Here is a 27,575-nt window from a genome sequence, read left to right on the forward strand (position 1 = left end):
CAGCCGTCATCGGGCAGTAGGCGGGGGACACCCTGAACCGGTTGCCAGCCAATCGCAGGGCACACAGAGACAAACAACCATTTGCACTCGCACTCACACTCACACCTAGGGACAATTTGGAGTGTTCAATCGGCCTACCAAGCATGTTTTTGGGATGTGGGAGGAAACCGGAGTGCCCGGAGAAAACCCACGCGGGCCCGGGGAGAACATGCAAACTCCACACAGGGAGGGCCGGAGGTGGAATCGAACCCGCACCCTCCTAACTGTGAGGCGGACGTGCTACCCAAGTGCGCCACCGAGCCGCCCTATTATTATTATTATTATTATTATTATTATTATTATTATTATTATTATTATTATTATTATTATTATTATTATTATTATAATTATTATTATTATTATGGAAAGGCTTTTGTTCTGTCCGTCACTAGGGGCCAGTGGATTTTAAGGCTAATGGATGCTGTTTGTTCATGTTCCTCTATTTTACCCATTTGCACCTATGGACAATTTAGAGTCTAACCGTAATCATCCTAACTTTCCAGAACTACCTCCTGCCTGGAAAAAAATCATGCAAGCACCTCAAGAACATGCCTCGCAAACTCTGTGAATCAGATGTGCTAACGCCTTGGTCACTATTGTATCAGTATAACTGTAAAAGTACATATTGTACACTAGATGGCGCTGTTGATTAAATGTTGTCACACCGTGATGAAGGACACACGGCAGTCAAAAGTTGCAACGGATTATGTCAAAATATCGCAACACTAGCAAAATAAAACAAAATGCAAGTTTGTTACAAATCTGTAGCCCTTTTTATTTGGAAATACACAGACAATCTGTTGATGAGAACTCATGCTACACGCAGTTGCTGCTACATGTATTTTTAAATTTGGAATATAAAACGAAAACAACTAAAATAGCAATCTAACCTGACAAAAGAATCAGCACTACATCACGAGCTAATGCTCCCACATGCCAGTGTAAAACAATCACTCCACTCTGCAACTCACAACACAGTCGGTCAATCATGTTACCAAAAAATAAATACAGTATCACATTTTCACATCAGTGCAATTAAAACCTGACTTGTTGGATCCGGTGCCAACAATAGCATGCAAGTCAATTACTCCATAAATTCCTCTTAGGTACAACAGTGGAGCCATTTTCACAAACTATAAATCTCACAAAATTGCCATGTACCGTTAAGAGCCTTTTAGGAAACCTTTATTATCGTTCTCTCTGTCTGTCTTGTGTAATGTTTGGTTGACGTCTTGGAGCACTGCTGCAGCATTTTTTTAAGGTGTGGATTAGTGGATGGTTTAATTGACTGATTCTAAACACAACACAGTGTCTTCTCTTTGTCGGTCAGGTGGAATTTTATTGCTCCTTCCTGTGACAAAGCTTCTGTTCCTCATTTGCTCATTCCGTCCTTCTGCTTGCTTGAATGTCAGCGATCGAGCACGCACCACGTGCCTTTTTTCGAGGCTCTGCAAACTCCTGCAGGTCCCTCGTTCCCTTGCGTTAATGTATTCATACCATTATCAGCCACTGAGTGTGTGTGTGGGGGGGGTGATGAAATGGGGTGGGGTGTTGTGCAGGGGTCCTACGGTACATCACGATAAGCGACTGCAGCATTTTCCGCTGCCCAAAAACTATAAAACTCCCTTTGCCTAAACAAACATAATCTTAAGTGCTGTGTGGATAGGAAAGGAAATGTCATTAAATCAGGACAATGTAGGCTACCTTACTGATTCTAGAAAGATATCTAATCCAACTCTTTGAGAAGAACTCACCAAATATCTTTTTCTGTTCCTTAGTCACCTCCTCCCCCTCACTGAATGAGACATATTCAAAAGGAAGACTCAACCGATATTGCTGCCTCTCACTTTCGAGTCTCACAAAAATAGCTTCCTTTCAATCAGGCTGCGAGGCAAGCCTCACAATACGAAGTAAGGGAGTCAGACACCTGAGTGTCTATGCAATACAAGGCCTTGTGTGTCATATATTGACTCCGCCTACGTTTATGCCAGAAAAGTGAACTGAGAATCGGAAGCAGTTGGATGACCCATGAATGGAATCGTGCAAGCGCAGCTTCTGATAAATCTCATGATGTAAAATCAGCTCAGTAATGCAGGAGGCCACAGGGTATTTAGTTTCCAGCCATTTAGATCTAGAAGTCCTTTGCTGCCCTGCTGAGGTGAGAGGGTCACATGATGGTGCAGCGGTTCCTCTGCAGTGCCCCTTGCAGGCGGATGGAGGTGTGGTTCTGGCGCAGGCCCCGTGCCACGGCGATGCCCAGCAGCTCTTTGAAGAGCAGTACCACGTGCCAGTTGAACTTGGCCGAGCATTCCACATAGCCGCACTTCCACGTCTTCTTGACCAGAACCGACACCGCTCTGCGAGGCATGAAGCGCTGACGCTGCAGGTCTCTTTTGTTGCCCACCACCAGAATGGGCACCTCGCTGCTGCTGCCTTCCCTGCAAAGGTTGACACGTATTAGCATGTGGGTGCACGCTGGGTGTGTGCAAGCTGAGCTATTTGCAGCTTTGCCTGCCTTTCTTCTGAGGTGCGAGGGGGCGGATTGGAGGATTAGAGCTCATGGGCTCTCTTGGCTCACTCCACACATTGCTTACAAGCAATATGGAGTGTGAAAAGAAATGGCATGTGACTGGTAAGCATAAATTAGTGAGTGTGTGGGGAGTGTTTTTAAGGCACGATTGTAGTGTTATCAACATCCCCGGTTGACATCGGCAATTACAGGCATTTCCTGAATAGAGCAAGTATCATGATGACAATACCCTTGTAACCCCTCCAAAAAATATTTGTATGGGTATGAATACTGAACAAAGATATTTCATCTTTTAGATGTCGTTCGAACAATGCCTGCGTGTCAGGCAGTCGAGTCCACCACTGATGAATACATTCTACTATTTTCTATGGTCGCATTGGGAGGGTCCGCTGACAACATTTGGCTGAATCTCCCGGTTGGAAGTTAAGTTTTATATAGACGCTTACAGTAGTTGTGCAACTCTTCTTCGTCAGTGTCTGTAGAATGCCCCCCTGGTGGCCGCTTAATTCTTGTTGTTTTATGATATACAATATTGTCGAGTGACGTTTCTCTTATTAAAAATACCCAAAACTGAACAATTATTTCAGATATAACACTTTGAGTTAAGAGCACAGTCATTGAATAAATTAAACTTGCAAGGTGCACCTAGATTTTTGTCCTTGACAACAGCAAATTGCAGTATTCAAACAGCATTGCCAATTTTAATTACAGTAAGCGAGGCAGACCTGATCATTTTTTTTATAAAAACAAGGTGAATAAGATCATGTACAGGATAATGCATTTAATATTCTATTAGTTAAATTACAGTGCGTGAAGACCAAGTGACAGCTTCAGTTCAAACAACTTATCTGATCCTCTTTCAAGGCTTAATAAGGCCTTCTCTTTGTTACAGCACGCCTCAGTTGTGACAAAGACTGGCATATTAGCACATCTGACAGGACAGATGGCACGATAGCTCAACACACCGGAAAACGCAATCCGAGACTTCAATAGAGTGAGGTGAAATTTGACTTGAAAAACACATTGCAGTAATCACAGCATCTTTCTCCTTTCTACAGACTCTTTACACATGGCTGCAAGTGGAACAAGATGTGTCAAGTGTACGACAATGTGGTTTCATGCCAGTGGACTGAAGAAAAGCAAATGTGATCAAATAAATAAATAATAACTGATGGCGGTGCCTTCTGTCCAAATAAGCAGAATTATTTTTAATAGAAACCGCCAGATCTGAACGTATACTTTTCTCCGATATCCGTTCCTCATGCATATTTTTTTCCGGCTATGGTTTAAAGAGCTACTATGACACAGACCATAAAGCTTCACACTAACACATGCAGAACTTAAGATGGCTGCATGGAGTCATACAAAGCAAATAAAGTCAGCTATTATACCTTTCAAAATGTACCCTGTATAATATTATCTTCATCTCACTATGTCGATTTAGCACATCTGCTGCCCATTACCAGCAGGAATATACGCAAAAAGTCATCTTGGTGTCAATCTCGTCACATTTGAGGCCTTTCAAATGTGGCAACGTAACAAATGCCAAGACAAAACTGTCAAGATGCTGGGAGATTCTGCTGAATTAAAAGATATATTACCGCTGCAGCCTGTCAATCACTGTCACGCTGTCACAAAGGTGGTTATTGAAAACTTTGGGGTCTCGTCGGTGAAATGTTCAGCAAGCTACTGCGATGCTGTTGCAAAATTAGCGTGATCGTTAACAAGTTGCTTGGCAGTAGTGCTGCTGACCATACCTGTGTTCGACTATCTGCTGCCTGATCATCTTTACATATTCAAAACTCTCCACGCAGCAGATGTCGTACACCAAGATGTAGGCGTTGGCGTTGCGAACGCCTCTGCAACGCAAATCCAGCCACTCCTGGAAGACACAAATACAAAAAGAAGGCTTAGTTTTAGACATGAAGCTACAGAAATGTGTCTAAGTTCGTCTCAGTAAATCCAAAGGACAACAACAAATTTGATTACTTGACTGAGCTGCATTTTATCTCAAAACGTTCAGTGCATTTTAAGATAGACCAAATCAAATGTAATGTACAGCGTTTTGAAATTCTGTGGCAAACAGTGGTTCATAAAAACTAATTTCCCTTGACTGCAATTCAAACTGATAATGCAAGAAAGCTACAGTTCAGCAGGCAGATGTTTATCACCTTCATTTGTAGTGCTCTTTATATTTTACTTGTTGGCATCATAATCACGCTATATTTGTGTCCGACAATCAATGAATAGGATTTTTTGTTTTAATATTCCAAATGACTGGCTGATGACCCACGGCAAAGTCATAAGACATGGCGAGTGTCTGCCGTCAAGGACCGAGGAAGAGAAGCGACAACACAAAATGAATAACACAAAATGAATGAAAACACGAAGCAGGAGAATGGAATTTTTTTGTTTTATTTTACAAGTCCTTTTCATATAAATTAGTGAATAATGGTGAAGACATTCCCCACTGAAATTGATTTTGAAATCAATTAATTTGAGTGACAGGAGTTCAGTTCAGTAGTATTTGAATTACTTCAAAAGATAATTGTGTCCATAATGAGAGACAAGACGGTATAGACCAGAAATTTAAAGAACTGTCTTTCAATTATTAATGATGTGAATAACAGTAGTATATGAAAATGACCCTGTACATAACAAATTATAGTATAAAGTCTTCATCCACATTATATTCATAGCGCTGTCCTGATCTTGTCACCAACCTATAACCAACTCATTGAATTTGATTACTCTTGCTGGAAGATGGAGATGGAAAGAGAGAGGACTTTCAAGGGCTGTGATGTGAAGGCTTGTTTCCAAGGGGAAATGAGAAAAGAAACCCAGCCTAGAGATAACATCCTAGAAGATGGGCAAGATAACCCCGTGAAAGAAATCAAGGTTGGTTTTTATAAGAGCTGGTGACCATCATGAACTTAGGCTGCCACTTTTTGCGTGAAATTTTAACATTTATTGGCACTGAGCAAAGCATTAAATATGAAACGTGTGTCAGGACCTATTTGACTTAAAATGTGACCGCTAAAAGGATTTAATGGTGAGGTCCATTTTTTAAAATTCTGTATAGTTCATTTCATTTGTTTCTATGCGCTTCCCTCAAAATGTTGGTTTTGGAGCCGCAGCGATTAATCGACAGCTAATCGATTATCAAATGAATAAATACATATTCTTGATAACTGATGAAGAGAACTTGTTAAATTTAAAATGAGCAAAATCCTCTGATTACCTGGTTCTTAATAAATGTTCTGAGATCTGACACAAAAGCAGGCAGATTATGTTTTCAGAAAAAGACATTTGCAAATATTTGCTTTTACTTTGGAAAATGAATAAAAAATGATTGTTGTTGATGATGATGTGCAATCATTATTTCGAACGGAGGTTTTGCTTTCTCTGACGTGTCTGTAAGCCACAGCGCTAAAAAAAGAATCACGCATCAAGGTGGTGATTATAAATCCATATTTTCATTTCATGCTTCTGATTAGCATTTGACCCCTTCTTTTGAAACAATGATAAGTCTAATTAGCAACACTCTTCCCGCCTGTGCAATTTATATTACTCCATTTCAACACCCCATATAACCCAACTTTAATATGTGAAATTTCTCCGCGGTGTTGAAAATGAGGCTTCACGCTGCACAGAAACAAATAAAATCATCATTCACCCGAACGGCGGCAGGGAGCGAGAGCGAGGATTGGTGTAACTTGCAAAAATGGAAAATGCAAAGACATTGGAGCGAGGGTGGTTGGCAGAGTGTGAGGCACGGCACACATCTGCAGGGATGGATAATGAGGCTGCTCAAACAAGGAGGCAAACATGCATCACTGACATCTCCGACATCAAAGGTGAAAGACAAAAGGAGCACTGTCGGGAAGTGTGAGCACAGCTAAAGAACGCCGATATAAAACCATCAACATTGACGATGGAAAAGGCACTCAGTTACCACACAATAAATCTTTGTTTGATTGTTGACATTGCACTGATTTTTTTTTTTGACACCAGCATCGGCCGCCATGGTGAGAGAACACACACACACGGACTAATGGAACACAAGTGATTTAATAACAGCATGTCAAGACAGCGTGGCCTCATCTGACAATCGTCAGGTGCACAGTGACTTGAGTTGCAGCTGAGCTATAAATAGCATCTTTCATTCTCATTGCATATCCTCCTTGTGGTCCCAGTGCTGTTTTTAAATGTGGAAGACAAGGAGGAAGAGGAGTGGGAGGAGGAGGAGGAGTGGGAGGAGGAGGAACGTTAGGGGCAGTGGCAGCTGAGCAAGACACAAAAGGTAGGAAAGGACTTGAAGAAGAGACAAAAACACTGCTGATCAAGTCAAATGGAATTTTTAAAAATGCATGTACGGGCATGTTTATTTGTGCCACAATGTGCTTGTGGGAGCACGGTTGTGAAGTGAGATGATAGAGTTTGGAGACAGTCTTCTGGGAGGAAAAAGAGCATCTCCTCCTTGTCTCCTCAAGAGCCAAAACACAACACGTTTCCCTGACAACTGCTGGCAAGTGACAAAGGACAAAACTGTCCAAGTCTCCTAATTTAAGGAGCCACCATGAATCATTGTGATAGATGTCGACCCATGTAAACTGTTGGGGGAGGGGTGTCGGCTAATTAGCGTCAACCCTAGGTCACGCAATCAGATTTGCAATTAAAATCTATTGAGTGACCTTATAAAAAATATTTCAATCTGTCCGACCAAAACCTTTTCAGAAATTCACACCCTTTTACATAATACAGAGATGATTGCCCATAGCTCATTAGTTGTACTTGTGCACAGAATGACAAAATCGGACTACTTTTGGGAAATTCTGTCAAAAATGAACTAATAAGGATAGGACGGATGGATGGATTTGATGGATGGATGGATGGATGGATGGATGGATGGATGGATGGATGGATGGATGGATGGATGGATGGATGGATGGATGGATGGACGGATGGACGGACGGACAGATGATGACGGACGGAGGGATGGATGGATTTCCAAAAATTTAATTCAGGATATCCTCTTGTTTTCTATTCAATTCTTGCAGCTGTTGGTGTGCATCTAGTAATCCCTGCCAGGATTTTTTCTTCTGAAAAAAGAATCTACTTGCCGCAGTCGTGTGCCATCACCTCACTTAAGCACACTAATCCTGACACCTGTGACTAAAGTGTCCTCGAGGCACCTTTAAAGCTCCCCATACACTATTTGTACTCACACAAATGCACAAATATACAAAGACACAAACACACACACACGCCCTTCAGGGATGAGCGTTTCATATTTGGAAGGCTCAAAGTTACATAACGTGTAACATTATGTAATTCCAAGCTGACAGCATGGACAGAGGAAACTAAGACAAATGTCCAGACACTGGTGTCCAAAATAAAATGGAATTAATGAGCCAACTGTGAGGCTGTTATCGCATCACACTGACGTACTGTGGCAAATGGTCAATATTATCAGCAGCAGACAGGCGCTCCACACAATCACCACTAAAGTAGAATGATGGACATCATCCTTGTTTCCAATTTTGAACCACATTTGAAAAACAATAATAATTGTTTTTGGTTTTTTTTTACACTTTTCCAGATATGAAGTGGTGAGACATTGCTCTGAAGCACGGAGGCGCACTGACTCACCATGCAGTTTATTCCTGACAAATTAGAGAACTCTATTTGGTCAGTCGTCCTTCAGCAGCGTCCATTAAATTCAATGCAACCTTTCTAATTGACTGCACTGAACTCCTTTTATCCCCTCCGTTGCTATTTTATTCCTGCCACTCTTGAGGCAAAGAATATCGATTCCAAAACTCGTTGTTTAGGTACATTCAAGTCAAGGCCAGAAAAACTGATACCGTGGCAAAAGGGAATTGGGTATGAGTATTCTTAACCTGGAAATGACACAAGGGAGTAAAAGACAGTATGTTATAATCAGAGATTCTTTCATTTTCCAAATCACAAAAAAAAATACACAATTAAGATTTTCGGAATAGAGGATGTGAACGCATGAAGCGAGAAGCCTTTAGTACAAGCCGGCTTAGAATAAACAAAAATAAAGAGGGGTAGGGGGGGAGGCCCTGGAGTCCTGGTGGGTTAGCTGCAGCTCAAGGGGCACCCATAAATCTTGCTCATAGAAATGTTGTGGCAGCACTCAGCTAATGGTTTCCTCTGTGTGTGAACACCTTCCCAAAGCTGCGAGTGACAACAGACCGCGCTCGCCCTCACAATGGGATGAAATGCTGCTTGGAAATAATTCAACACATCTGTGTGCTTTGCTTAAAAGCCTCCTCGTGTGACTCAAAGCGTGGCCCGCACTCCAACAGACACATGGCACACTCATCGTGTCTCATTCCAGCTCCCTTTACATCTCTTCAAAGTGGGTTAAGCATCATTGAGATCAGCCTTTCTGCCGGCTCCATTTTTACTGGGTCGCCGACTGCCAGAGTAAAATGCTGGAAGTCATTACCCTTGCAAAAAAGTGATTTTCATGGAGCAAAAACTGGCATTTTTTTTAATGCAAATCAATATAAGAGTGACGATTTGCCAGTTGGCGCCATAGAAATGTTTCCCTCGCCGCAGAATGGTACATTCCCATGATCCTTCGTTTTTTTTTCATGTACCACATTAGTGTTATTGAGTTAGGTGCTTTGTTTATGTTGACATGTGTAGTGTTTTACTACAAGATGCGATATTGACGTCTGAGTTTTCATTTTAAAAAAACAAAGTGTCAAAAAGATAAAATACCGTTTTTTTCCATGTATAATGTGCAGAATTTAACTAATTTATTGTCCTAAAATCTGGAGTGCGCATTATACATGGGTACAATTTTTTCTTTTTTTTAATCCGGATATCATACAGATGCACTTTCTTCTCTGCTGTTCACTTCAAACACGCTCCATACGAACACAATGCTGTCGTATCAGACGCTTGCTCGATCACCTGCTCGTTTGCTGTCACAATGTACCCTACACAAATCCGAAACATTTCTTTGCTATCGAGTTTGCTAGCGCATGTGCAGTGATACTGACCGGCAGAATAACATCCGGTTGTTCCCAAAGATGATCTTTTTTCTGAAATAATTTTACGTTTACGGACTTAAGTAGGAGTCAAGATTTGGGTGCGTATTATACATGGGTACAGGCTTTTTTTCCAGCATCAACATGCCATTTTTAGGGTGCGTATTATACATGGGGGCCCATTATACATGGAAAAAAACGGTACTTAAAATTGATAGCAGAAAGCCAGAAGGCACAAGAGCCGCGTTGCCGCAACTTGCCTCATCTTGCTATATTTTGTTGGACCATGTTTTTCTTCAGAATCCAATTGGAATTCTGACTGTCTAGACATTGTAGATGTTCTCGCATTACATGATGTAGTTGAGTAACTTTGGGTCCTGGGGATTTAAGCTAAGAAAGTTAGTGCAATAAAGACAGAGGAATCTCAAGTGAACTCCTGCAAGCAAAATGTTTCTTTCATTGCACTGGGACTGCTCTGAACCTGTTCAAGACAATTCTTTTGTACTTCTGTGTGTTTGACACGGTGCGGACAGCCACGTCTGCTGGTGAGAAGGCTCACTTACGTATTTGCGTCGCCAAAGCGACAGGAGAAATGAGCCACGCTGTCATCAGGTGTTATGAAGCAACAAAATGTGGCGACCTTGGAGATTTGGCACTTCAAAACAGTACTCTCGAGGACATGAGTCACACCATCACCTCAAATGGTTTAGTGTGCACATCCTGCACTTAGACACGGACAAACTTGAGATGTTTTTGCACCCTTTGTTCAGTAAAATCTCAGGTTGTGATATGATTAGATGTACTTGTTCAGAAAAAAAAAAGCTATGATGTTAATAGTGGAAATTTGCTGGATATTTTAGGCACTTGACCCAGCAGACAGATACCGGTACACATACCAATACAAGAGCTGCATGAAAAAACAAATGGGATAATTATAATGATATAAGAGGAGGAGCTAACTTGGGCATTTTTTTCTACAAGCATACAAAGTCACGCTGTAGAAGACACACCACGGTTAATAAATAACAATACACTGAACTGTCCTCACTGGGGGCACTTTAACGTCAAAGTGAAGTGTTAAGTCAGTTGTGTCTCCATAGCAACTAGACCAGGGACATCTGAGTGTGCTAAAAGAAATAATATCAGTGTTGTGGTCTCTGACGGTTAACAATGTGAACACAACTGAACTGAGTACAAGGATGTCATTGTTCCATGGGAGAAATAGCATGACTGCAGAAGTCCCATCTGCGATTTGTAAAATGCTGCACAATGATTTTCTCAAACAGCATTGAACAGATTTTGTATTTTTGAGGCAGGTGAATGCTTTGGATGAAAATGCTGGTGGAAAAACAATAGTGCACCTCAGCAGGGGAGCACCATAGGCAAGGTTATATAGTCACAACAACAAAAGGGATTCATCTGAACAAAAAACATGGCCCAGCTAGGGACTACTCCGAGCCGAGACCCTCGACTGACTTCCAACTGAAATATTGTGGCGAAAAATGAGAAGCATGCACACAAGAGATGACCCTCACAATGTGGCAGATCTCTTTTTCTAGAGAGCTGGCAAACAGGCCAATTTAACACAAATGCCCTTTGATTTGGAAACTGACTAATTACTGGTGAAATTTCTGAAATTGGAGGATTTGGACAGTAAATTATTACTTTATATGTAAATTTGATAAGAAGATGGGGAGACAAACTTCATGGGAGAGATTGACTCTATACTTGAATAATTAATTTATATTTGATTTTACTTTATTTTAATTTAGTCCCACTCGTCGGGCATAAAATAGACATTTACGGTGACTGTAGTAGCCACATAGACAGTTCATTTATTATGTGTGGTAATGGCGTGACATCACCTTTAATGACATATGATCGAAAAGCCTCGTCCCAAATCACCCGAAAATAACCTGAAGTCGCGGCCAAAACCTTTCCCTAGATGTGAGGGTGGCCAAAGGGTGGACATGGCCTCCGCATACTGTAGCGCCTGCCCACGGAGGGAGGATGCAAAAAGTAACATGCCTACTTTGACAAAGATGTGGAAATGACACAGTACACCTGTTTGCAAATGTGGTAATTTAAAGTAAAAAGTCATCAGAAAAGCAAATACACAAGTACTGATACTTGAAGCACAGTTTGCATTTGTAGTGTAAAAGGGAGTGCTGCGTTACCTGACTGGAGCTGGACGGAAAGGAGGAGATCGGAGGGACGTCCAGGACCTTCAGTTCGTACATGCTCCCGTTGAGGATGACGGAGGGTCGGTACACATATCTAGAACGGGTCGGCGTGTACACCTCGGAGAAGTCGTTGTAGATGAACTGGCGAATGATCGAAGTTTTGCCCACTCCGGGAGCACCGATGACGGCGATACTCAGCGTCTCCACCATTCCTGGCGCCCCGGGTCAACACCATGGACACCCGGAAGTCAAGCTCGATTTATCGCTCGTGGATCACAGAGAGCCAAGTTACAGCTCCAGGCTGGAGGGCCGAACAAATAATCCAGGCAGCCAGCAGATTTGTGTTCTCTGTAAAAGCGTCCTGTGGAGTGGGAGGGACACAAATAACAACCCAGAAAAACATTTTCATTTGTTGTTTTAAACGTGTGTAAACCAAAGTTCCTTTTGAACAAGACAATTTGAATATACATACTGTGATTTGTCGTCAAGGATAATAGAAAGATTTGTAAAAAAAAATAAAAAATTAAAAAATACATGAAATTCAATTAATGACGACAATATAATCCGAATGATGAATTAATTACGGCCGGTTTACACGCGCTAAAATGATAAATAATGAAATAATTAAAACCCTCGGACACAGATGAGAAACTGTTTTACCCCCCAATGAGAGACCCCCTTTGTGGGACCCCACTTGGGTGTCCTCCACATGGACAAAATGATAGCCTTGCTCCAATCTGACCTTGGCCGAGACGCGCAGGAGCCCTCGGTGTCTTCATCCCCACGATGCACCGTTTCCACGCACCTCCATCACACGGCACCCAGACGCGCTCCACGTGTGCTAAAATCACACACTGTCGTACGTCTTCCACATATTATTCTTGCTCAAATCGACGGCATAGATGGACTCATTCGACTTTGGGTCGTATTAAGAGGGAAAAAAAAGATAATCCACGCAGTCGTGTGTCAGGCGTGTGGTTTCTGTTATGGCATCCTATTGACGAGCACCGTGCGTCTGCAGATAAGGCACCAGCTTCTCTCTTTCTCGCTCCCTCCTTCTGTCACGTGATTCAGTGTGGAAGCTGTCACGGAGATGCAGGCGTGCACATCATCTCGCCGAGGGACACGACTGATTAGTGGAGAGAGCGGGTCCACGGTCAGGGCAGGGACGATGAGCCCAATTTATCACAGCCCCACCATGGGCACGGATCCACTTTTATGTGCACTTGCGCAGGTCTCCCATGATGCTTGTAAAAATCTTCATTCTTTTAAAATTGGAAGGAGACCTGCCTGCATGCCTGCCTGGAATTTACTAACACTCGGTGGCCACTCATGCAGTGTGTCCCAAACTTTATTGAGGCAAGCCGTGTATTTTACGAGGTGCTCACAGGACGCTGCCAGACAAATATTTCACGAAAAGTATCCACTCATCCATATTTTACACGAGCTTACTCACTTTTCCAGAACGCGCAGTCAGTGACCGCTAGGGGGGCCTACTAAAGTCTGGGGTATCGAGGTAAGACAGTAATGCCTGCATTTATGTTGTTGTTAGTGTTGTTTAAGGTTTTGCGCCTTTTTCACAAGATATGTCCAATGGAATATATTGTTGTTGTCTACAAGCCTACACCTCCTACAGCTTCTCGACTGGACATCATTCGATTTTTCTGGTGTATCTAATGTTGAGTCCAGTGTGTTTAATAGTGCGAGGCAGTTGACCTCTTTTCTGCTTCACTCCTCATAAAATATTAGCTGGATAAGAAAATTGGAACAACTTTGGCATCGGCAGGGACAGTGCAGTGGAGTGCATGCAAAATCTTGGTCATTCATTAACAGAAGCAGCCAGGTCAAAAAGTGCTGCTAAGACGTTGATAATAAAGCTCGTCATTAGCAGAGTGCACGGTGTCTATGAGCTGCTGATGAAACTATCACAAAAACAAATCATATTCATCATATTTGAGGTTGCCATCAGATATTTGCTCCAATAATCTCTAATATTACTCACAGAATCATAAGTGAGAAAAGACAGCCTTGTGGCTGTATGTTATTGAGAGGGAAGCCAGGTGGTCTAACTGACTGAGAATATGTAATGGGATGTAATCTCAACATCTTTGAGAAAATATTCCATAGAGACAGGGTTGGCCTAAGGCAGAAGAGAACAAAGTGGCTGCTTGGGGGCCCTCTGGCCTATTCAAAGAAGTGAAAAAGATGACAAATATCTAAATCCTAAAACAGTTCCCTATTAGTAGAGTCATGCAGAGGTGACGCCTCAGTCAAATGAAGTCTAGGGCCCCATAAAGGCTTGTATATGGTGTACTGAGTCAATCACTGCACTGCAGGAGTCCGTGTCCAATTCAGCGATGCCCTCTGTAGGCAGGCACTTACAAAACCTGATCAATCTTATTGATTGTCCGGAAAGACGAGACAACAGTCGCAACAGTGACTGAAGGGACAAGGAAGTCAATACACCAGTTTATGACCTTGATTGCCCAGGGTAGCATAGTGGCCCTCTTTGAAGCGACGCGGCTAAAATCGTTGTCGTTCCCTCAGAGTGGTGCAGACCTTAAACGGCCTCCCAGGCGAGCCGCTTTGACTTGAGGCTCCAACAGGAATCTATTGACAAAGGTCATCTTAAATCTATCACTGTATTTTCTATAATATGAACGTCAACGGGACTACCTTTGGTTTAAAACGCACTGGAAGAAAAAGTAACGAAGCACAATTGATCAAGAATTTTAATATTTCCATTTTGAATGATGGAGACTCAAAAGGACAACCAATCAAAAAAACAACTGATTCAGCATTACCTTTTTTTTTTTTTTTCTTCAAACACCAGATGTCCCTACAAACACCTGTAAGAGAGCCACCTGCAAGATAAATCGATATAAAAGGTGACAGATGTATACACCTTGCAGAGCTGATGAAAAGGGCATCAGTGTAGTGACTGGGGGGGGGGGGGGGGGGATGGAAACAATTCAATTAATCTTCAGGAGTACAAGGGTGAGAAACCGAGCACTGTCCTAGCCAGCCATACTAACATGCACACATTACTTTGGTGTTACAAACGTCTCCTTCATCATTTACACTTAGTCCTGTTCAGCCTTCATCACAGTTGCCCACATTCTGCTGCCCTGATGCAAACACACACACACACACAGGGACATCTACCAACAAAAAAAAGCAAAGAATGCAATGACTACAATAGACCTCAGAGGGATCTTTCAGTCTATCCAAAGTCCAGATATGGTGTCAAAATGAAAGAAACACAAACAAACACACACACTAATGAGGAAGCCAAGACCATCTGCTTGCAGTTCACGTGCGCTAGACCTGCACATTTGGATGCGCTGGGTCATTTAGAGAAAGCTGACTCAATCAGGTTGAAAAGAAATCTAAACTGAGCAATAAACGATGGAAAAACTAATGAAGAGCTGGTAGATAGTTTGCAGCAACCACTGCATGACAGTGTGACGTGGTCCACGGGCAGGAGAACCAGACGGCAGCATCTGGCCCATCACTGTTTATTGTTTTACTTTGGCCCCTCCTTTCTCAGTTCTTCAGCACCGCTTCGTAGCTCTGGAACACACACTGGGAAACCTCGGGGGCTCTGCATCTCAGAGAGACCTACGAAAGATCACAAAGCAGTCTTTAACAACGTTTTAAGTGTTGATGTGCATTTATAGTAGAAGGTTCCATATTTCTTTCATCACTAGGTTAAAGGGGCAGGGTTGGCTAAAATTGACACAATTCTGTACACTCTTCACACATAGGATTTTTGGACATATTATATTGAAAACAGAATAAATCATTTCTAAATTTATTCCACCATTAACATGACCTATCTAAGTCCCCCCAAAAATCCAACAACAACAAAATGATACATATTCAAAAGAGGAGGTCAAAAGAATTGCATTAATGTGGTTGTATAAGTTAGACACCCTCTTATAATTGGGGATAGGGCCATGTTCAGAATTATCCAATCACAATCAAACTAAGGTAAAATAGGAGTGAGTGACTGAGCTCAAATCACTTTTTTGCTCTTCCTTCTTTCCTCCGGGGGTTAGACAGAGAATGTTTAAAGTCAGTCAATCCTAGTCAAACCTAGTATAGACGTGGGGTGCAGAACTGGGACAAGGCTAAAATATGCTAGGCCAAGAAGTTACGTGTCACGGGAGAACTGAAGCCAATTAAGTTACTTCTTTAGCGGGAAAGCTGCTAAAGTGAAACCATTTCACGTCTGTGTTCAACTGTTGTACCAATTAGTGTTAACATATTTTCTTCCAGAGTGCAACGTGGGCCAGAAAATACGCAGTGGCCTCGCTCTCCTTCTCATCTAAAAATAGCTCCCGCCGTTGTGGTTTCAGCGTGTCATGCCAATGAACAAAGTGCAAGCAGCCAGCAGCTAGGAGGCAAGCGACGTGGTCACAGAACAGTGAACAAGGAGCACCATCTTTGCTTTTAACATAAACACATAGATCAACGCCCACAAACTGCTGAGTCTCAACATAAGACAGCGAGAGCATAATCATAAAATGCAAACGGTTAGCAGCATATATTAAAAGCAAAAAACCTATCAATTATTTAAACCTGCTTTTACTTCAGCCCGAGTCTCACCAGTAAATAAGGAAAAATCACTAGCCTTTCCACACGAGTAACTTTTCACAGGGATGACTTTGAATTTTTTTTTTTTTTTAACCACTGTTTGTTACCTAATAACATAGGTGAATTGATTTATTCACATTACTGAAAAAGAACAACGAGGTGTCAAACGGAGTAGTGGAGACGGAAGAAACAAAAAGATGAGAGGGTTGAGGTCGCGCCAAGGTTGTCATTCAGGACCCATCATCCAGAAAGTCTAAGCCAAACATGATCCATCAAGGCTGAGACAAGTTCAGACATGCAAGGTCACAAAACAAACACACACAACCTATTATTGATATGTCATAGAACAATCATCGCATGTCTCTCTTTCCTTCTACTCACTCATTATTGCACATCAGTATCTGCACTAATCATGTCTGCCTTCTCTACTCAACAATTTGTTTGTTTTCTAGTCTTACACTACGGCAGAGATACAAAAGGTATAAAGGATATAATTATATTCCGGTCAATAGAAATGCTTCAGTGATAACTAGAAAGAAAAAGTCAGACAGACATCGCAGAAACTACTCAAATTGAACTTTCAAATACTTTAAGTTTTCAAATTGGGGTTGGGAAAATCTTGGATGTTTTGAGATCAATATTGGGTGAGATCAAATGATGGGGGGGAAAAAAAAAATCTCACACACACCACTTTTAGCCTTTATAAGATCATGCCACAGCATTTCAATCTGACTCAACTCCAAAACCTTCATTTTTTTTTATGCCTTCAGCAATTTGCTGGTCAATCATAGAATCTTGGTTCTGAAGTAGCAAAGTAGGCTTCGACCATAGCACTACCACCATCGAGTTGGTGGCATGATGTTCTTGTTGTGAATCATTAAATGTTACATTAAAGCTGAAAAGGTTTCGAAACCCTGTGTGAACTCACCGTGTAGTTGGGGTTTCCTGCCTGGGCCCTGAGTTCAGCCAGCACCCAAATTCCATTGGTGAGTTTCATGGACTGGTACAGCATGTCCTGACCCTCCACGGTTCGCTTAGCTATGGTGAAGATGTTGCTGCCTTGCAGTTTACTTGATGCCGCATCTTTGAAAAAAACAAAGAGTCATCTGAACCACAATATGACCGCATGTCAGGATTTACAAATCTAGTCAATGATTTGCTAAAAAATAGTCGTCCAAAGGCTCTGACTTGATGTGATGCACTAGGCTGCAAAAGCGTCATTTTCTTGGCTCACACTTGTGAATTATCCGTGAGGGAAAATATCCATTAAGCGGTCATTAACATTCCTTCTCCAGCTCAGCTCCTCCGCTGCTTGCATAAAACCAAATTATCCAACACAAATAGGGATTGAAGCTCATGAATTGTCACTAAATACAATTTGCTTCAAATGACTACAAATGAATTTCATCTTTGTTACGCTATATGATGTGAGACACCGCTCGACGTCAAAGTCTTTCTCACCTGCATTAAGATGGCAGTCGTTGAGCTGGAACTTGGACTCATTTTCATTCGGAATGTCTTTCCATGTGGCAAGGAACACCTGTCGCTCTGCAAATAAAAAACCAAGGTACAAGGTAAGGCCAACGTTTTTGTGCTAATGAGACAATATCGCTAAACAAACAAGGCATGGGAGATACTCTGTTTTGGATCTAGCAGCAACACATTTAAACACGCACAAGATGTAGATAAGTGCATATGAACCCCCACATCACATCTAATCTATGATTTAAGGGCTCTTCCTGACAGATGCTGGCCTTAGCTACATTAAATGGATTTGAGGGCATTGAGTGAAGAGCTGCGGCAAAATCACTCACCCATCTTGCCGTCCTCTACGAAGAGCATGCTGATGGGGTACTGGCAGCTGAAGTAGAAGACGTCAATGTTGTTCTTAACGGCCACCTAAGAGACCAGCCGTGTTCAAGATGGGGGGGAAGAAAACAACACAAAAATAATTGCCACTTGTCAAGTGCCGTACAAAATATTCCCGTACAGTCATTTCTACCTCGTCACATTAGCACAAAATTTATTCACAAGAGTGGAGCATCTTGCAGTGACCTTTTCTGCCTTAAAAATGGATTTCTTCTAATACTGTTCAATCTTTGATCACCCTTCCCATTCTGATGACCTTATGTAGCTTACAGAAGAAAAATAACAAATATATTTTATTCTGAGGCAGTGCAGCTTCTATTTGGAATCTCAGTAAATCAGACACCCCCATTTCATTACATCGCTGGCTTCCAAACACCCAGCCATCATGGGACTATTTAGAACTTGAGATCCATAATGGGCAAGCCACTTTTGTCAAGTGTCAGCTGTTACCACAAGTTGCTAGGCCACCTACATGAATAACAGAGGGACATTTTAACACAAAGTCAGTGAGATAAAAAAAAAAAAAAAAAAGGAAAAAGAAGAAGTGCTGATAAATGATCAATGAGGCTGCAGTTAATGAAGCAATCTGCTATCTTAGCTAAACTGATCACTTGAGGGTTTGGCACCCCGCTCAACCCAGCGGGTGAATATGATTAATAATGAAAAGCCTGCAGTCACAATGCTTCTCTCCAAAGACACTGAAGCTTTTTTCCTCTTTAATGTGCACATTTGCCATAAAAGGTTTCAGCCAGTGAGGATGCTATAAAAACAGAAACTACTTATCGGTGGTTTAAAGAGTACTCCAAATAATATTCTGGGATGCTACCTTCCATCAGCACTAAAGAATGAAAAACGCTTCAGAAAAAAAAAACATATATATATATCTGAGAGGATGTCAAACTAGAGTGTGGTGCCCATGAAAGTAGAGTAGCAAGCCAGAGAAGGGCAAAAAGAAATAAAAGAGCCACGTGTTGCATGACTATTGATGATTGCCGCCCCCCCCCCCCACCTCTAGAAGCTTTTAGTCTTCTTTCGACAGCTACTGTTCCATCTGCTATTCTTCCTGCTTCAAACTATTACTGTATAATGCTATCGTGTGGGGGCTACTGTTTTTATTGAAAGAAAACATTTCAGCGACATTGTTAAGCAGCTAATAGGACTAACCCCATGATCACATTAATAAAAATGAAAAAAAAGAACAGAAATACATGAACCACAAAATATTTTGGTGCTTCACATTTAAGCATGAGGCATACATAAAGTAATTAAAAAAATGCAGGGATAGATTTTATTTAATGTCCTCGATGTACAGCAATCTTGAGAAAACGTATTATTATAATGATTATAAATTTGGGCAGACATAAGTTAGTTTTCAATATCAACCCTAAATACACGTGACATATTTAAATGAAATGCAAAGGCCACTGTTCAGATTAGTTTTTATGATCAGGCAATAACATCTCTGCATTATTTAGTTTCTTTTATTGAAGAGCCAACCCTATTTCTGCGGAAAACATATTGAATATTATCCAAGTGCATTTCAATAGCTGTCAATTATACAGGATACAGATTTTCACTATTCGCTGGCCAGCATTTACTTTGTCCATATTTCCATCATTTAAGTTGCCCATCCTTGATCTAGCAAATAAACATGCAGTCTTCCCTTATCTGAAGTAAACACAATTTGAGTGTGTTACCTGCAGGTTATTAAGAGGCTCCATCTTCATGACAGGCCCCACAGTGTTGAGAGGAAGGACCGCTTCAATACTCTGGTTCGGGCTAACTGGAGTAAGAACCTGGAGAGGACCAGCTGGAGCCAGACCAAAACTAAAGCCGGAGAGGAGCAAAAGAGTGTCAATGACAGAAATGTGCAGTCACTGCTAACATCCAACTAATACGGTGTTACCTATTTCTGTTGAACTGAATGGCAAAATCAGTCATGACGCTCATTGCTTTATTTGTGAGGGTCATCTCCATTTGAACGACCCCAGCTCGACGACCAAAAGTGCCTGAAATCTCTAGACCCTTAGCCTTCATAGCTGGAAGCCAAAGCTAGAAGAGAACAACATTTCTATCAATAACAAGCCCAGAGGTATTCCCAAGTCATTCAACAGCACTTATTCTTTAAACTTACCGTTTTAGGAGGTACATAAACTCCCATCGGCATACCAACTCCACCGCCGAGGTCAAACAAGTCATCAAGACCCCCACTTACAGGGGCGGTGAAAGAAGGTGGTCCAGCAGTGGGCGGAGCACCAAAGCCAGCTGTCATCTGCAGGTCACAAAGCAAAAGTCAATGAATGGATGCAAAGCTGCTCAAAGGTTGAGGTGAATTACAACAACTTACAGCGGGACTTCCTCCAAGGTCTCCGCCAAGCTGGAAATGAAATAAAAAAAATAAGTTTGTGACTTGTGAAAGATAAAGTGCTAATGTGCTGTTTTGAGGAGGTAGGATGGGTGAGGAACTCTAAGCATGGGAACTAGGTGCGTCACATTAAACATGTTACTGGGCATACAAGGACAGCTGAATATACATTGCTAACTAACGGTGGTGAACGTAGTAGAAGGTGACATCAAACAATGACAACTGTAAACTATTGTGGGAGGTCACAGTGGTACATCGGGACAAGTGTGCCTTCTACTCTCTCGTTGGGGAGGTCCTTTGGACCAACCTCAGTGGGGCTGTAATCTGGGGGCGATGGGGACTGATGGGGGGGCTGCAGTGACTGAGGAGTGTCTGTCCGCAGGGGAACGGGTGGCTGATGGAAAGATGAAACAGATTGCAGAGCCCGCAGGTAAAACAAAGAGATGGGGCTCTTGGTGTAACTTTATATCTCGGTAATAGGCAAAAGGTGAGAAAAGAAATTATGCATGTGGACAAATTAATTTTAATGCTTAAAAATGTTCCCTCTCCTCACTGTCATTACCGGCTCAGACTCATCCCCCATCTGCAGGTCCAGCATTGAACAAAGGAGGAAAAACATTGTGAAAATAATTTTTAGAAAGACAGCAAATTAAAGTATAATAGTATGAAGGACAAATAGCACAGACGGCAGAGGGAAAAACATCTGCAAAATTAAAATAATTGTTGACAGGCTTTACCAGGCTATCCAGTCCTCCTCCAAGAAGGTCCATCGCTCCCATCTGCATCCCAGAGGGTGGTGGTGGTGGTCCAGTTGTGGTCGTAGGTGTCAGGTCTAAGTTGAGCAGATCTCCCAGAAGGTCCTGGGATGGGATGACGGCAGGGGAGGCCTCAGAAGCAACGACAGCAGAACCTGTGTCTGGGCTCTCCACGTTTTCACCGCTGGCGGAAAGAGAGTGAGGAAAGGCAAAAGTCAGTCAGCTGGAAGGAGACTTGATAAAGTATTTATACTTTTAAAACTGTAAGAAGCAAAAGCAAACGGTGCAACAGAATCAAAAGAACAGAGTAAAGTGACTCACGATCCAGCACTGCCAGGAAGTCTTTTGTGCTGAACGCCACGGCTGCCCTCGACAAAGGCGCTGGGCGGCTTATGATAGACGGAGGCCAGAGTACCAATGTGGCATATGAGCTCCTCCAGCAGAGTGGGTTCAATCAAGTCAGTCTCCTCTGAGATCAGAGGCTTCTCAGCAAGAACCACCTCCTTAGCAGCCGCTGGGTCAGTGGAGAGCAGACGCCAGTAGATGTAGCCACGATCTCTCAAGTCTGGATTATCAGAGTCCTGGACAAAGACAAAATTGGGGAAACTTTAACGCCTACATGTCCATCCAGTTGAGAGCAGTAGCATGACTGGCATGGAACTGGTTTGCTCTTACCTGAGTAGCCAGACTGAGGACCTGCTGGACCAGCTCTTGGGTCTCTGTCGGCTTCTTGAGAAACAACTTCACAATGGCTGTTAAAAGCTGCAACTGGACCTGTAGCACATAATGAATAGACGTAAATAGAAATAAGACCGTTTAAAAGCACCCAACAATTACTTGAAATACTTTGCCCCAGGTTAACCATTAAGATTGAATCTTTCTGTCTGATCTTCAAACAACTGCCTCATGCACACTGCAATAAACTCACCTTACTGCTCAGGTTTCTAATAAATCTAAAACACACTAGCCGGTAAGACTTTACAGGGTGCAATTAAAGCAATCGAATCCAATTTCCCATCCGTGAGAGTGAGGCCCGGTGGTTGCATATCGACAAAAATGGTCATGAGCTTGCATTCTATGCAACTCACCTGAGTGCTTTCATCATGGAAACCCTCCAAAAAGCTCTCAAGAAGTTCATCAGCGTTGTCAATGCGCTCAGCATACTCCCCCACGATCCAAATCATGGCCGCACGTGCTTCCGGCTCATCTAGCGAGTCCAGGTTTTCACACAAAGTGGCAATCACGCTCTCGTACCTGAAGAATGGAACAAATACAGAAGACAAGAGCTCTTTTGTTGATGAAAGAAAGAAAATGGTTTGTTGTTTTCCAAGGAGGATAAAGAATATATGCCTGCGAGTTTGGATGTTCGCTGTTTAATTGATTCATGAAGTTTGTGTTTTATGTTCAGTGTTGCTTGTGAAGTTTTGTGCCACCATCTGGCACGAGTAATTGAAATTTGAGCTTGAATTGCCCCGCTTCTCCCTGCAAAAATCTTGGAAAAACTCCAGTCGAGTCACTCCCAAATTGAGGTACCACAGTACTGTGTAGCCTTGTTGGTTGCTCTTCTATTGTTATCAGCATGAGCCGAATATCAAACAAATGTAAATGCATCACAATGTCAAGAGTTTGACTTGCAATAACAGGCGTGACTAACATCTCAACGGTGTGGAAAATGGACAGCAGACTCGCCAACACATGAAACGTGACCAGACAGGTAGTCTTTGATGTTTCATGGTGACCTTTTGCAGCTGCTGTGAATTGATTCCTTCACCTTTAGTGGACCTCAATTTAGCAGGCTTATTATAGGAGAAGTGGTTGTCTGTTAAAGCAGATTCTCAGTTAAATTAATGCACTTTTTTTGTGGCCGAGTAACACCAAATACAAGAGCATATCCAAATTGCCTACAAGGCTAGATTTCTTTTCTGCAGGTATGAATGATTCATGTTTAATAACAATACGTATCTGATTTTGACAGCCTATTTCCATGCAAAACACATCCAATAAAACTGTCAACTGAGTTAATATTAAAAATGTTTGTGTGCCCTGAAGGTAAAGCGGAGCAACTGAGTTGGCATTTGATGCATTAGGGTTACTTACTTGTTAGGGTACTTGCGAAAGATATCCTTGATGACCACAATGGCTTCCTGCACGACATAGTTGACCTTTGTCTGGATGAGGTCAAGAAGGGTACTGACACAGCGTTCTGCAGATTGCTAGTAACAAAACAAAACAAAAATCATTATTAAGCATGACACTTCCATTACACAATTTACAGTATGATCACTCACCGGCAACATGAATAATAATTCCGTGCAATTATTACAGCAATTGTCATTTTATCAGGGTTGCTAAGAGGATTTTTTAATATACCTAAAATAACTCAAACCTCTCAATTAAATGTTTATAGCTGCCCTACAGACGCTACAAACCCCAATTGCATTGAATTTGGGGAGATGAGTAAAATTTAATAAAGATACAATAATTTGCAAATATTCAATTTTATAATGCTTTTTTTTTTGCACTCAATATTTGCATTTGTACAAAGTGTCATTTACAGACTACAATCTCACCTCCACTTTAATGGCACAGCGTCCGATGGCCCTGACAGCTTTACGGACAAAGTCCACATCTACCTCAGTGGCGTACTCCTTCAACTCAGCAAGCACCTGCAGCAAGACAGATGAATCATCAGGAGGCTGCACTATTGTCCAGAACATATACATTTCCCACTGGATGGTATGGAAATTTATTTAGTTATTGTTAGTATACCTGGGCGATGTTAGCTTGAGACGCCAAGCGGATCATAATGTCCAGTTTCTCCAGTTTGACATAAATTGGGTCGTTGTACTTCACAAAGAAAACCTTCATCTCATGCTTCAAGATCTCCGGTCTGAAAGGTCAACATTTATCATTTTATCATTCAAAACATGTAAACCAAAACTACAGTACAAAGGCCATCTTGGTTTATATGTATATGGACATTACAAAAAGACAGTTGACACATTTACCGTCTTTGTACGATGAGGTTGATGTTCCGTAGCGCTACATATTGCAACTCGGGCTCAGCAGAGAGGAGAGTCACAAGTGGGGGCGCCAGCTTCTTCAGCAGGGTTCCATAATAGTCCAGGTCTTTAGGCAACATCTCCATGAACTTCATGAGAACTTTTACAGCAGACAACACCACGGCAGAGTTTGCATGGGAGAGCCGTGGAGTGACGCGCTCACAAATGCTGATTTGAAAAAAAAAAAAAAGGGGTTCAGGGTTCAAAAAATAGGGTAGGGAAAGAGGAAATGAAATAGTGGTTGCAGTGCAATCCACTTACCTTTGGGATTCCCGGTCATCTCGAGGTGTGTAATTGGCCAGGCAATCCAGAATGAAGATCTGTCCCCACTCCGTACACTCATTAAGAGCTGTCAGTAATTTGTTGATGGTTTGAGGGTTCAGGTCCAGAAGATTGCTGTTGGGATGAGACTCTGCAATTTCTGACAGCGCCGCCACTGCGTTTGCAACCACCTGAACATTGAAGCAGGATCAGTGTTAATATGCGGCCAATCTCTGACTACCATGTTGGTCTGATGGAGTTGTACCATAGGGTTTGAGTCAGAGATAAGGTCTTTGAGGGTGTCCAGGAAGCCTTGATCCTCCACCAGTTGTGCATTGATATCATGGAGTTTTGCTACACACACTGCTGCGGTCTTCCTCACATAGGGGTCTTCGTCTTTTAAGCACTTTCTCAGAGGCTCGCACAGGTACTCCGTGATCTTGTCCACGCGAATGCAGCCCATGGTGCGAACAGCCAGGGCCCGAATTAGGGGATTTGGGTCTTCACAGTCCTGGATAGTTTTTAAAAAATATATGTATATATAAAATCAAAAGTCAATTAATGTTGCTGTTTTAGTATGCAATACCCAATTGCATTAGAAAAAATAGATTAGACAATTTATGGTTATGTACCTTAACAAAGGTGTTGACAGCCATGATTGCCATGTCTGGCTGACTCTTGGCATAGTTCATCAGATAGAGGTAGACTAACTTTTTCAGTTCCAGGTTGTCTGTCTGCATGCAGTTCACAACATCTGGAAAGAGTGCACTGCAAAGATGATAACATGTCAATGTGAGTGAGCGCAGGGTGAACATGGGAGGCAAGCATCAACCTGGTCGATCATCAGTGGCTTACCTGACATCCTTGCCAACAGTCATAGATGCAATCACCTTCTTCACTGCCTCCTTCTTCTTCTCTTTTTTATCACTGTTCAACTCAGCCTTCAGCTCAAAGATTTCACCTGCATGAATAAAAAACATCAAGGGATCATTTCCCTAATATAGCTATGATTGTTGAAGTTAGTTTGCAGAGGTGAAATACCGCTATGTTTAAAGTTCTAAAAACATTTGATCCATATCTTCAATTGCACAATGATTCACATAAAACCAAAATGCAATATGCAACTATTTGTTGTTTGTTTGTTTAGAAGGTAATCATTTACAACCAACTGAAATGCTCAGCAATCACATGAAACCAGACCTTTTTTGGTGGTGGTGAAGTACTTTGAGTCTGTCATCTTGGAGCCAAATTGTCGGTTCTCCTGAAAATTGCAAACAAATGGAAAAGATGAACCTCTATCTTGCAAGTTAGGACATGCCACAAAAGCAATGGGAAAAGTAAAAAGTGCAAGCGCAGTGAAATTAAAGGACTTCCTGCCTTCTGGGAGACAACGTGGCCAACAAAATACGAATACAATGGATTTTGCTGAACAAGGCAAATATTTCAAAGTTAGGTCAACAATCTTTTCAACCATATTGATGATGACTGTCAGGAATGAGAACGATCCTGGCGTAAACTCATGTTGGCTGGAGGTGACTAGGCAAAATAGCTCAGATGACAAATAATGTGTTTTGAAATACAATAAGGCCTTGCTTATCATATTTTGGTAGAAACAGAATCACAGAAAAAGCCTGCGATATTGAGAATGATCTGGAAGTGCTATTTACTTTAAAAAAAAAATCCGCAATACAGTGAAAATGCAAAAAGGGAACTACGATACAGCAGGGGGCGACGGTACATTTTATTCCTCAGAAATATCAAATATATACTTATTGTATCCGTTGAAAAGGATACTACATGGTACTTGGAGATAACCGAACTCAATTTTGAAGTATTAATTCCCATAATCGATAGCTGCAAACACTAGAAGTAAGGCAACAAGTAGAAACGCAAACAGCTGGAAAGCTTGTATTGTGTAACAATAAAAGATTCTTGGGGGGGAAAGACATCCTGGCGTCATTTATTTAGCTCGAGCCAATAGTCATCGTCAAGAGAGGCTACTGGCCTCAAGTTGACCAAATGATACTGACAAGCTAGCTACTTTACCAAGCAGCGATTTATAACGAAATAACACCTCAAACTGACTCCAAACTGCTATGGCACGTTTTGGTAATTTTCAGACCAGCGCCGCGTGTCATTGACGCGGACTGACGCTCGGTTAAACGAACTAGAAATGGCACTAAAATGTTTGCTAGCATCGCATCAACACCATAGCATAGCAGGCTAGACGGACGATAATCCAGCAAGGTGCAGACTTAAAAAAAAGAGAACAATTTGAACCGACAAGTTTCTTAAACATGTGCTCCTGGTTATTCGTGTAGTCGCATTCTTTTGCCAACTACTTACGCATAGTTGGTTGGCCCATTCCTGCATGTTTATCAGTCAGATGAATGAAAGAGTTGCTAAATGCTAACGTTAGCTGCTACTACGGTGCGACTGTCAGTGTCAGCTAGCCACTACTTCAGCGAGCTCAGCTGAGACATGACCTTCTAAGCACAAGATTAAGGGAGCTTTTGCCGGGATGGTTAAGATCTTAATCTGTCGGCCTATTTTAGAAGTTACACAGCGAATTAGTGCGCACTTTGGATTTAAACTCACACTGTAAAGACCATGAATTTGGCGATGCACCTTACCTTGACAGGCGTAGAAAGAGCTCTGTGCTGCTTATGATGATGATGTTTGCCTTCGTCTCCTCCCACTTCCGTCTTTTCACAAAATGATCGTTTGTAAACATACGGAGTTATCTCTAAGTATGGTTCCGCTGATGGGGAATCGGTTTTATTATTGTAGCACTGTGCAGATATTGCTTTTAGTTTGTTGGACCGCTTAAATTACGTAGCCCGAGCCTTGACTGACTTAAAGGTTTTTAAGCGGTGAGAATGGC

General features: G+C 42.0%; 2 protein-coding genes across 4 annotated transcripts; both read right to left on the minus strand.

Annotated features, from left to right (window-relative positions):
• Positions 1–789: 789 nt before the first annotated feature.
• Positions 790–12,823, minus strand: rasl10a (RAS-like, family 10, member A). The gene is made up of 4 exons (XM_061278985.1): positions 12,523–12,823; positions 11,775–12,141; positions 4,327–4,451; positions 790–2,477 (listed from the first exon to the last, which is right to left on the minus strand). The coding sequence occupies exons 2-4, from the start codon at positions 11,988–11,990 to the stop codon at positions 2,207–2,209; spliced, it is 612 nt and encodes a 203-aa protein (XP_061134969.1). The 5' UTR covers positions 11,991–12,141; positions 12,523–12,823; the 3' UTR covers positions 790–2,206.
• Positions 12,824–14,494: 1,671 nt separating this feature from the next.
• On the minus strand, positions 14,495–27,415 carry ap1b1 (adaptor related protein complex 1 subunit beta 1). 3 transcript variants are annotated; one of them, XM_061278578.1, is made up of 22 exons: positions 27,325–27,415; positions 25,892–25,952; positions 25,547–25,652; positions 25,324–25,459; positions 24,957–25,202; positions 24,692–24,882; positions 24,377–24,598; positions 24,138–24,258; positions 23,939–24,034; positions 23,466–23,581; positions 22,457–22,622; positions 22,044–22,142; positions 21,690–21,949; positions 21,351–21,552; positions 20,596–20,625; positions 20,383–20,520; positions 20,155–20,300; positions 19,946–20,075; positions 18,194–18,278; positions 17,841–17,927; positions 17,308–17,462; positions 14,495–15,401 (listed from the first exon to the last, which is right to left on the minus strand). In XM_061278578.1, exons 2-22 carry the CDS (start codon positions 25,926–25,928, stop codon positions 15,327–15,329), a joined length of 2,844 nt encoding a protein of 947 aa, XP_061134562.1. In that variant the 5' UTR covers positions 25,929–25,952; positions 27,325–27,415; the 3' UTR covers positions 14,495–15,326. The 3 variants fall into 3 exon arrangements, with proteins under 3 accessions (XP_061134562.1, XP_061134563.1, XP_061134564.1); XM_061278579.1 differs by having other exon boundaries at positions 27,290–27,355; XM_061278580.1 differs by lacking the exon at positions 27,325–27,415 and having other exon boundaries at positions 25,547–25,654; positions 25,893–25,919.
• Between the last annotated feature and the right edge of the window lie 160 nt (positions 27,416–27,575).

This window comes from Syngnathus typhle, linkage group LG5 (genome assembly GCF_033458585.1).
Source record: "Syngnathus typhle isolate RoL2023-S1 ecotype Sweden linkage group LG5, RoL_Styp_1.0, whole genome shotgun sequence".
NCBI classification, from domain to species: Eukaryota; Metazoa; Chordata; class Actinopteri; order Syngnathiformes; family Syngnathidae; genus Syngnathus; species Syngnathus typhle.